Raw genomic sequence first — 12,738 nt, 5'->3', positions numbered from 1 at the left:
ATAAGAAAGTTTACAAACGAGGAGGAGGCCATTCGGCCCATTTTGCTCATTTGGTTGTTAGTAGCTTATTGATCCCCGAAACTCATCAAGCAGCATCTTGAAGGATCCCAGGGTGTCAGTTTCAACAACATTACTGGGGAGTTGGTTCCAGACACCCAAAATTCTGTGTGTAAAATGTGTGTCTCCTTTTTTTCTGTTCTCAGTGCCCCTTTATCTAATTTCTACTTGTGACCCCTGGTCCTTGTTTTTTTTTCAGCTCGTAAAAGTCCCCTGGTTTGACTTTGTCAATACCTTTTAGAATTTTGAATGCTTGAATCAGATCATTGCATAGTCATCTTTGTTCAAGACTGAATAAAATCAATTATTTTAGCCTGTCTGCATATGACATGTCTTTTAAACTAGGTATAATTCTGGTCACTATTTTTTGCACTCTTTCTAGAGCAGCAATATTCTTTTTGTAGCGAGGTGACCATAACTGGACACAATATTCTAGATGAGGTCTTACTAATGCACTGTAAAGTTTTACCATTACTTCCCTTGATTTAAATGCAATGCTTTTCACTATATATTCAAGCAATTTCCTCCTTCCTTGTTCAATATGGTACTGATGATGCTTGGAGCTTTTTTTTCTCCTATTTCAAGACAATACTTTCTCGAATATTGATATTTATTTTTAGATAACTAACTACTCCACTCTATTTCTTCCTGTGCTTATAGCAGCATTGTTATTTCTGACCATGCCCCCTTAGTACTGGTACTTGCTTTTCCTAACAGAAATGCACCACGAAGCAATTGGCACTTCAAACCCATTACTCTCTGGTTAGAGTTTTGTCCAGTTTATTTTTTCACAAATATCTTTCTTTCTGGATACTAACTCCTGGGATTTCCTCCTTACTCTGTGGGAGACCTTGAAAGCCTACATTCGTGAGCAAATAACTTCATACACTGCTCAAGCACATAAGTGCCGTACAGGGAGACTTACTGAGATAACTGATCTAATCTTGGAGTTGGATCAGAGTAATATTCCAGCTCTCCCATCCCCAAACTGTATAAAGAAAGATTGAACTTGCAAACAGAATTTGATTTGCTGTCAACTATGCAACCTGAACAATTACTGTTAAAATCTCGGAATGCTATTTTTGAACATGGCGACAAGGCCAGTAAAATTTTAGCACATCAATTAATACAGTCTACTGACTGCCATCTAATCACACAAATACTCACTTTGGCACCACTTCTGTAGATCAACAGCAGATCAATGACCAGTTCAAATTATTTTATTCCACTCTCTATGATTCCGAGTCCCCAGGAGACTCCTCCCTTATGGATTCATTTTTTTCAGGACCTTACTATTGCCATTATAGATCCCCAATCTAAGAATGGTATGGAAGGACCCTTTTCTATTGAAGGAATTAACCAGACCATTAAAGACTGGAGAGTGGCAAGTCCCTGGTCCTAATGAGTTTCTCTTCATCAAGCTTCAATTTGATTGTTATTAAAAAAAGAACAATGACCCCCTTGATTGTCTATCATACCGCCCTATTTCCCTCCTCAACACCGACATTAAAATTTCAGCAAAAGTACCAGCGCGTCGTCTTGAGTCATTTTTGCCTTCCATAATCTCCTTAGATCAGACAGGCTTTACACAAATTAGACATTCTTTTTTTAACCTTCGGCAATGCTCAATATTCTATATTCCCCGCCAATTTTGTCCATCCCAGAAATTCTGGTCTCACTTGATGCTGAGAAGGTCTTTGATCAAGTCGAGTGGGGCTATCTCTTTTAATATATGTCGTAATTTCATCTCCTGTATCAAGTTGCTTTACTCACCCTCCCAGCTTCTGTTCATACTAACAATACTTATATGTTTATATATGTTATGTTTCATATATATTTCACTCAATTGTGGTACCAGCAGGGTTGTCCTCTTTCTCCCTTGCTATTGCTGTTGAGCCCCTCTCTATTTTCCTGGGTGGCAGCCCAGGAGCAGAATATTTCTCTATGCAGATATTCTTTTGTACATTTCTAACCCCGCTTTTATATTTTTTCCCAGTGTTCATTCCCAAATCCTTTCCAATTCATTCGATCAAATTACATTCTCTTTTACTTGGAACAAGAAGCCTCTTCATATCCGTAGAGTTCTTCTGCAGAGACCAAAATCCTTGGGAGGATTGGCTTCATGTCAGTCCAGATCTCTATCTGCCCTGTTTTGCTCCTATTTACCTCTTTCTACCTCTCAATTTAGTACTAACCCACTAGTCTGACAGTCACTCAGGATTTGGGCACAGTTCAGAAAGCATTTTGGCTTGCAATGTATTTCTATACTCTCCCCCGTTGATGCTAACCACCTGTTCCCTCCTTCTCTGGAGGACCTAGCCTTTCATATCTGGCATGAAAAGGGTATCAAGTCTATCAAAAATCTATATATTGATGAGATTTTTTACATAATCTCCCCAGAACTCATTTTTTCGGTTACTTACAAGTCAGGAATTTTATTTTTTGATATTATGCTCGGCTGTCTGTAAAAACTCAATATATCCTTCTCGTTATTTTTTTTTCTCACTGTAACTTGCTTGTTTGTAATTTCTCTGCAAAATTGAAACTTAATCTTATCATAGATAGCAAGCATGTTGTTTTTATTTGTACGGAATTGAGTACGGGAATTACAATTGAAATGAAAACAAAACAACAAAACCACCTATAACTTCAGAAGGACTGTTGTTCTGTACGTAGTTTATCTTGGATTTTCTTTCAGAACTGTACTATGTCACAAAGACGACTGTAGTGGGTGACGTCAGACCAGAAACAGGAACCAACACAAAATAAACAGAGAGGTGGAGTTTGGTGAAGCTGAGCTTTGGTTGCTCTCACATCTAATAAATGAACAAACAGAAAATAAAAGGTTGTAAGACAAACGAAACACACAACATGGCACTTAGGCACTTAGCCAAAATAAACAGACAAACACGGTGAGCTGAATTCAATTATTTACTTTAACTATTTTACATTCTCCTCTCCATACACGTTCTCCACTCACCAAATACACAACCCCGGATGAGTGAAAACATGCTGCTTTTATGCAGCTGTACCGAGACTCAATTGCCAATCAAATCATTCAATTGGAGTCTTGGTACAACTGTACATGAATTAAGTGCAATTCCCTGTGCTCTTATATTGCTACATTTTACCTGCGCATGAAGTGCTGTGCAATCCTCATGCCTAAATACAAATACACATTTTAAACACTTGTGCACATAACCCATATTATATCCCATGTACAAATGACTATACACCAACATTAACACACCACACGCAACAAACAACACAGAAATACACAGGGGCGAGGCAACAGTGCCACAACTACCATAAAATAAAAATTTGCTTACTATGTGTGTGTACATTAGTTTGTAATCTACATGCAAGATTTAGGCTCTCGTCTCTTCAGGGACGCTACATGTACATAATCACTGTTGCGCGTTTATTTGCTTACTGTGTGTGTGTTTTTAGTAGGCGGAGAAAAAAAAACCTTAATGTTTCTTTATTGACAGCGGTGTTTATTCGAGGGCGGCCTCTAATAAAGTTGGTATATGACTGTGGCGTCAATACGAGGGCAGCGCCAAATTGAAATAATACAGGGTGTGTGTGTGTGTGTGCGTGCGTGCGTGCGTATATATATATGTGTATATATATATATATATATATAAAAAATATCGCAATCTGTGATTATATTTTTCTGTGTTTTGGAAGAATTTGATATTATCGATATAAGATGTTCACATCGTTTCCCACCACTAATATATACACACACACACTAACAAACACACACAGTGCCGTGAAAAAGCATTTGCCCCCTGACTGATTTTCTGCATTTTTGCACATTTTTCACATTGAATTTGGTCAGATCTTTTTGTGGGTTGTAGTAGTACATAGAGGGAGTCTGAGTCTTGTTTGGTGTGCCATTTAATCAAACATGCAATCTTCAGGTGTAAAAAAGTTAGTGCCCCCCTAGTTAACTCAACACAATTAAAGTGATAATTGGGGACAGCTGTTTGAATACTTTGGTTAACAATCAGGCCTGATTTGGGCCAGCCGTGCCCAATATAAATCTTACTAACTTTGGCCCTTACCATCAGAGTGAAGTTGTCAGCACACAGGTTCTAGAGGCACATCATGCCACAATCAAAAGAAATTCCTGAAGACCTTCGGAAAAGGTTGTTGATGCCTATCAGGGTTACAAAGCCATTTCTAAGGTTCTGGGGCTGCACCAAAAAACAGTCAGAGCCATACTGTCCAAATGGAGAAAGTTTGTGACAGTAGTGAATCTTCCAAGGAAGTGGCCATCCTGCCAAAATCTCTCCAAGAGCAAGGCATAAAATTGTCCAGGAAGTCACAAAGAACCCTATAACAACATCCAGGGATCTGCAGGCCTCTCTCACCTTGGTTAAGGTCAGTGTTCATGACTCCACCATCAGAAAAATACTGGGCAAAAATGGGATTCATGGCAGAGTAGCAAGGCGGAAACCACTGCTCATTAAGAACATGAATGCTTGTCTCAAGTTTGCCAAAAAGCACCTGGATGATCCTTAAGAGTACTGGAACAAAGTTCTATCGACAGATGAGTCAAAAGTGGAACTTTTTGGCCAATATGGGCCCTGTTATGTCTGGTGAAAACCAAACACTGCATTCCACAGTAAGAACCTCATACCAACGGTCAAGCATGGTGGGGGTAGTGTCATGATTTGGGGATGCTTTGCTGTATCAGGACCTGGATGACTTGCCATCGTTGGAACCATGAATTCTGCTCTTTATCAGAGAATTCTACAGGAGAATGTCAGGCCATCCATCCGTGAGCTCAAACTAAAGTGCAGCTGGGTCAGGCAGCAACACAATGAAGAACAAGAAATTTAAAGTTTTGGAATGGCCTAGTCCAGACCTCAACCCCATTGAGATGTTGTGGCAGGACACGAAACAAGCAGTTTATGCTTGACAACCCACAAATGTCACCGAGTTGAAGCAGTTCTGCATGAAACAGTGGGCCAAAATTCCTCCACTGCTCTAATCAATAACTATAGGAAGAGTTTGGTTGCAGTTATTGCTACTAAAAAGTGGCGTAACCAGTTATTGATTCTAAGGGGGCAATTACTTTTTCACACAGGGGCATTTGGGTGTTGCATAATTCATGTATTTATTAAAGAAAGTTAAGTATCAAAATGTTGTGTTATTTGTTCACTCAGGGTCCCTTTTATCTAATATTAGATTTGGTTGAAGATCTGATAACATTCAGTGTCAAAAATATGCAAAAATGCAGAAAATCAGACAGGGGGCAAATACTTTTTCAGGGCACTATATATAGGCAGCATGTAAGAGATAGGCGTCAGAGGCCAGCTGCCTGAGGTTCTGTCAGTTTCCTCAGTGATTCAGACTCACGCTGGCTGTGGCTCCGCCCCCCCGGTGCTCCCAGGCCGACACCCCCTCCGGCCGCAGCGTTCTGTCCTGGGTCATGTGAGTTGTCAGCTTCATCAGGGCGTTGGCCCCCCCACACTCCCCCTCCACCAGCTCTCGCATCGCCATGGCGACAGCAGCAGCCAATCACAGTGCAAGCCTGCCTTCAACCAAAAGAGAGCAAAGGGTTAGGTTTGGGGTTGGGGGTTGGTTGTTGGGGGTGGGATTAGGGTTAGGGTTGGGGTTTGTAGTTAGGGTTGGGAACAGGTGAGAAACAAACCACAAAATAAGCAGTTTCACTTTCAGTCACAGGGACACGCTGATCCACATACATGAATGAACAAGGTGAAGCCTAAGAGTTCTCCCATAGGGTGAGCTGACCTATATTATATATATATATATATATATATATATATGATGCCGTGTCATACCAAAGTTTATAGTGTGTAGATTGTCACACATGGATGTAACCTACATATATATATATATATATAATATATATATATATATATATATATATATATATATATATATATATATATATATATATACACACACACACACACACACACACACACACACACACATAGTGTCGCTTAGTATATACATATATACACTCAACCCTGTGTATCTATGTGATATCACTATAGCACACCTGTGGACACAATGTATATACTATAACACAGTGTAGTATATATTATATATATATTATATATATATATATATATATATATATATATATATATATATATATATATATATATATATATATATATATATACACACACACACACACACATATACAAATATATACATTATAGTAGGAGTGAGGCAATTTATCCGATATTTACAACACGACATGACACATCGTCTAGCATGCATCGTGACACAAGCTTGAAATGAGTAGCTTACAACAGACAAAAATGCGAAATAAATGACTTAATAAAAAAAGTTAAATGAAATTTAGAGAAAAAACAAAACTTAGATAATCATCATCATAATAATAGGCCCAAATAAGAATGTTTTTTTCTGTATTCCATTGCTAGCAAGCAGGGAATACTGACACTGTACTAAAGGCTTCAGAACAGGCTGCAGAAATGCTGTTTAATTATTTATTTATTTTATTTATATAGCGCCTTTCATACCATGGTCAAAGCGCTTTACAGACAGTATGTATCATGATCAAGAAACAAGGCAGAACAGTATAATCACACAATTAATAAAATACAATGATATTAATAATGACAATACATAGCAAATACCTATGTATTTATTTGGTTGAATAACACTTAAACTTTGATTTGGTTGAATTTGTTACTTTTTTTTTTTTTAAAGAAATGTGTTAATCCTGAAGAAAATGACTTTTATCATTTAAATCTAATTAAAATGATTTGTAACCACATTTAAAAACAGCAGTGTAGAGTAGTATACAAAATAAGATACTCAACTAACTTAAATACAAACACTTCGTGAAAACATGTATTATAATAATAAGAAGAAGAATCTATCGGGTAAAGTATGATGCCAGCAAAAACGCTCATGTACTTTTTTAAAATATTGAAATTGTTACCGATTAGACATCATAACTTAACGCTAAAAAACTTCATATTTAGATTTTAAGTTTGTACTTTAATATTTATCAAACACATTGCTTAGTATTTTTTTCCCCCTTTCTCAGAAATCTGGTAAAGAGATTTGGCTAATTCAGCTAAAATGGATCTCCCAGGAACTCTAGCTGACATACTGCTTTGTCTTTAAATTCAAACTAGTGGTTTACTACTTTGTGGAAAATAAATATCATTTATTTTGAACTGAATCTATGTCTACAGAATTGAAATTGTAATTATTTTCAAGTACGTTAAGTAAAGATGAGTTTTTCATGAGTATCATGACACGTATCGTATAGTGGCTTGTGTATAACGATATGTGTGTGTGTGTGTGTGTGTGTATATATATATATATATATATATATATATATATATATATATATATATATATATATATATATATATATAGCGATTAGAGGAGACACCTCAGAATGGAGTGAGGTAACCAGTGGAGTACCACAGGGATCAGTATTAGGTCATCTGTTATTCCCAATCTACACTAATGATTTAGATTCTGGTATAGTAAGCAAACTTGTTAAATTTGCAGACGACACAAAAGTAGGAGGAGTGGCAAACACTGTTGCAGCAGCAAAGGTCATTCAAAATGATCCTGACAAGATTCAGAACTGGACAGACACATGGCAAATTACATTTAATAGGGAAAAGTGTAAGGTACTGCACGCAGGAAATAAAAATGTGCATTATAAATATCATATGGGAAATACTGAAATTGGAGAAGGAATCTATGAAAAAGACCTAGGAGTTTTTGTTGACTCAGAAATGTCTTCATCTAGACAATGTGGGGAAGCTATAAAAAAGGCCAAAAGATGCTCAGATATATTGTGAAAAGTGTTCAAGGGAAGTAATGTTAGAACTGTACAATGCATTAGTAAGACCTCATCTTGAATATTGTGTTCAGTTCTGGTCACCTCACTACAAAAAGGATATTGCTGCTCTAGAAAGAGTGCAAAGAAGAGCGATCAGAATTATTCCAGGTTTAAAAGGCATGTCATATGCAGACAGGCTAAAAGAATTGAATCTGTTCAGTCTTGAAAAAAGAAGACTACGCAGCGACCTAATTCAAACATTTAAAATTCTAAAAGTTATTGACAATGTCGACCCAAGGGACTTTTTCGACCTGAAAAAAGAAAAAAAGGACCAGGGGCACAAATGGAGATTAGACAAAGGGGCATTCAGAACAGAAAATAGGAGGCACTTTTTTACACAGAGAATCGTGAGGGTTTGGAACCAACTCCCCAGTAATGTTGTTGAAGCTGACACCCTGGGATCCTTCAAGAAGTTGCTTGATGAGATTCTGGGATCAATAAGCTACTAACAACCAAACGAGCAAGATGGGCCAAACGGCCGCCTCTCGTTTGTAAACTTTCTTATGTTCTTACGTATCGTATCATCACCTTGGTGTATCGTCTCACACCTACACTATAAGACAGTTTGGATACATACAGTACCGTGAAAAAGTATTTGCCCCTTGTCTGATTTTCTGCATTTCTGCATATTTGACACTGAATGTTAACAGATCTTGAACCAAAATCTAGTATTAGATAAAAGGGAGCCTGAGTGAACAAATAACACAAAATTTTGACACTTATGCAATTTATTTATTAAAGGAAGTTATGCAACACCCAATGCCCCCGTGTGAAAAAGTAATTGTCCCCTTAGACTCAGTAACTGGTTACGCCACCTTTAGCAGCAACAACTGCAACCAAATGCTTCCTGTAGTTACTGATCAGTCTCTCACAGCGCCGTGGAGGAATTTTGGCCCACTCCTTCATGCACAACTGCTTCATAAAATGCTCGTTTCAGGTCCTGCCACAACATTTCAGTGGGTTTAAGTGTAGACTTTGACTAGGTCATTCCAAAACTTTAAATTTCTTGTTCTTCAACTATTCTGATTGTGTGTTTTGGATCATTGTCTTGCTGCATGACCCAGCTGCGCTTCAGCCTCAGCTCATGGACGGATGGCATTGACATTCTCCTGTAGAATTCTCTGATAAAGAGCAGAATTCATGGTTCCTTCAATGATGGCAAGTCGTCCAGGTCCTGATGCAGCAAAGCATCCCCAAATCATGACACTACCACCACGCTTGACCGTTGGTATGAGGTTCTTACTGTGGAATGCAGCGTTTGGTTTTCGCCAGACATAACAGGACACATTTTGGCCAAAAAGTTCCAGTTTGACTCATCTGTCCATAGAACATTGTTCCAGAACTCGAGGACATCCAGATGCTTTTTGGCAAACTTGAGACGAACATCCATGTTCTTCTTAAATCAGCAGTGGTTTCCGCCTTGCTACTCTGCCACGAATCCCATTTTTGCCAAGTGTCTTTCTGATGGTGGAGTCATGAACGCTTTCCTTAGCCAAAACGACAAAGGCCTGTAGATTCCTGGATGTTGATTTAGGGTTCTTTGTGACTTCCTGGACGATTTTATGCCTTGCTCTTGGTGAGATTTTGGTAAGACGGACACTCCTGGGAAGATTCACTACCGTCACAAACTTTCTCCATTTGGACAATATGGCTCCGACTGTGGTTTGGTGCAGCCCGAGCCTTAGAAATGGCTTTGTAACCCTTTCCAGACTGACAGGCATCAACAACATTTTTCCAGAGGTCTTCAGGAATTTCTGCATCTAGAACGTGTGTGCTGACACTCTGATGGTAAGGGCCAAAGTTAGTCAGATTTATATTGGGCAGGGCTGGCCCAAATCAGGCCTGATTGTTAACCAAAGTTAGCATATTGCTGACAGCTGACCCTAATTGCCCCTTTAATTGGGTTGAGTTAACTAGGGGGCAATAACTTTCACACATGAAGACTGCATGTTTGATTAACTTTTAATTGAAAATAAAGTTACACATTTTTTCAGTACCAATCAGTAATAATGAGGAAGTGTCTTCAAATTTAATTAGATAATTTATCTGAGCACTTTATGTCAGCATAAAGTACAAAAGTATTAGCAAGTGCACAATATAACATCCACTGAGGTTAATGGTTCCCTTTGCACGGGTGCACAGTGCCTCAGTGTCCCAAGTACCGTACCCTCCCTCCCCCAGAGGAGATCAGGGTGAACGGGAAAAAGCTCCCCAGCTGACACAAGAGGATACACTCTCGATAGCAGAGCCTCCTTCTCCTCTGTCATGGAGGTAGGAGGGGAGCTTGAACCCCTTAGTGGCCTCGGAAGCCAGCAGTCCACTGTCGGACTCGACATCGGCACTGACGGGGCGCGGGGCAACGTTTCTGCAGGTCCCCTAGACACCAGCGGCAGAGCAATGCCACTATGTTTTTTGGACACAAGCGATGATCCCTTGCGCTGAAAAGTTCCCAGCCTTCCTGAGGTTTCTCAACGGGTTCTTAAAAGAAAGGAGGTTCCAGATGCTATCTCACCATCAGATTCATTCCATGTTCCCATTCATCCAGAGCACATGAAGTATCTCCATTTCACCTTTCAGGGAAGCGTTTACGAGTTTTGTGTGGATGCTATCCTGGCCCCCTTGCGGCTGCAGGGAATCAGAGAAAAGGTTGATCTGTTCCCAATCGTGAGAGGGAGCACTGGCCCACACGGTGCTCGTGACAAACGATGCAAAGAGTCGGCTTAAACCAGTGCAGTGCACAACTTACTTGGGTCTCCGGCTGGACTCCAGTACGATGACCACACACCTCTTGGACGACAGAGTAGCAGCTATCCAAGAGACTCTTCTTGTTTCAACAAAGATCACAGGTCACTCTCATATTGTGCCAGAAACCACTGGGTCTGATGGCCATAGCCATATCAGCTGGGTCTACTTCGCATGCGCCTGCTACAAGCGCAGCTCAATGCATTCCACCTCCATCCCAAGCACGACAAACACTGTTGGCTGACAGTGTTTAATACCTGCTCAGCAGCCCTATGCTGGTAGAGGACAACCTCTCACCTGTGCGAGGGTGTGCGGATGGGAGTAGTGTTAAACCGCCAAGTGGTCTTGACAGACGCCTCCAACTTGGGTTGGGGGTCAGTCTGGGAAGGCAGAGGAGTATGCGGATCCTGGTCAGACCACTGGAAGTCCCTGCACATAAACATGCTAGAGTTGCAAGCGGTCTCCTTTGCTCTGCACCACTTCCTCCCCATGCTGTGGGATACACATGTTTTGATTCAGATGGACAACACCACAGTGGTGGCATATGTCAACCATCAGGGCGGCCTACAGTCCTTGGGGTTGCATCGCATGGCCTTCAGGTTACTGACATGGAACTGTCCCTGCGGGCGAAGCACATTCCTAGAGTGGTGAACTTGGCAGTGGACCTCCTCTCCAGGGAGGGTCCGCATTCGTCAGAGTGGCAACTCCACCCTCAGGTAGCGGAGCGCATTTTCGGACCCAGTAATGCGCAGGTCGATCTCTTTGCCTCGGCAGAGATGACGCATTGCACCCTGTCCTACTCCTTCCACCAATTAGGTGGTCCACACGGCGTAGACCTTTTTTCAAAAAGGTCTGGTTAGAGAAGGCGTCAGTTCTTCAGTGGCCCAGAAGAATCTGGTTCTCAACCCTGTGCCAGCTCTTATAAGGCCACCCCTGGGAGATTGCGCTTCGCATTGGATCTCCTTAGCCAGGTGAGAGGCACTCTTTGGCACCCAGAACCAGGCAGGTTCCAGCTATGGGTCTGACCCCTGAAAGGGACCGCTGGTTAGCCCTAGGGTGCGGATGTGGGTACACTGCAGAACGCTAGGGTAGATTCCACTAGGTCGCTGTACACCTATAAATGGAAGTATTTCCAAACTTCATGTCTTGACCAGGAATCATGACCCAGTCTCTTGCCCCATGACAGTTATCGTTAGGTTATTACCATAACTCTGGTTCCCTGAAAGAGAACGACAACCATTACCGAATGGGAAAGGGCCCTCTCTGACTGTCAATCACTGAGCATATATAAAAAAAAGCAGCCCTATCAGGGCCCTGCTGTGAGGGGGGAAGTCCCTCCCACCTCCTGCTGAAGAGGGACGTCCTCACAGTAGCATATCGTCATTTTCTTTTGAAATCAGAGGTCAGCTGGGGACACGACCTCGAAGGGTAATGGTTGTCATTCGCTTTCAGGGAACTAGGGTTCCCTTTCAATGGAATGACAACCATTACCAAATGGGAAGCTGTACCGAAGCTATCGTGGCTCCACATTACCAACAGTACAGCCTCATGGCGATAGCCACAGAGCTCACATGACGCCTAAGGGCATGCCGCCTGCAACACCCTAGAGCTCAGAGAGGGTCTCACTCAGTTTGCCACATCAAGGCAGTAAAAACGTGCAGATGTCTGACTACCTGTCCATGTAGCAGCATTGCATAGCTCATCTAAGGAGGCACCATGAAGGATAGCCCACAAAGTTGCCTGGCCCCTTGTAGAATCTGCCGTAATGTACCCTAGCAAGGGGGCGTCCGTCTCTTCATACGCCAAGTGTATAGCATCTGACACCCAGCGTGCTAGACGTTGCTTCGATAGGGCCTGTCCTCTAGAGCGGGACCCACCGCAGATAAACAGCTGGTTGGACTGTCTCCAGGACGCCGTCCTATCCAGGTAACAACCCAGAGCCCGAACTGGGCAGAGCGTGTGCTGTCTACTGTCCTCCTCTGACTCATACAGGGGAGGTCTGAAAAGTTTCCAAAACCACCGGCTGGTTGATATGGAACGAAGATACCACCTTTGGCAAA

General features: G+C 41.3%; 1 protein-coding gene across 1 annotated transcript in view; it reads right to left on the bottom strand.

Annotated features, from left to right (window-relative positions):
- The window catches only part of pex5 (peroxisomal biogenesis factor 5), a 77,069-nt gene that overhangs the window by 50,153 nt on the left and 14,178 nt on the right, over positions 1–12,738 (bottom strand). Inside the window, 1 exon segment of the mRNA XM_041268415.1 lies at positions 5,428–5,606. Within this exon segment, the coding sequence (XP_041124349.1) occupies positions 5,428–5,571 (144 nt within the window). The 5' untranslated portion in view covers positions 5,572–5,606.

Source organism: Polyodon spathula, chromosome 13 (assembly GCF_017654505.1).
Source record: "Polyodon spathula isolate WHYD16114869_AA chromosome 13, ASM1765450v1, whole genome shotgun sequence".
NCBI lineage: Eukaryota > Metazoa > Chordata > Actinopteri > Acipenseriformes > Polyodontidae > Polyodon > Polyodon spathula.
Note: the sequence above shows the minus strand (reverse complement) of the source record. Positions and strands in the feature narration are given on the sequence as shown.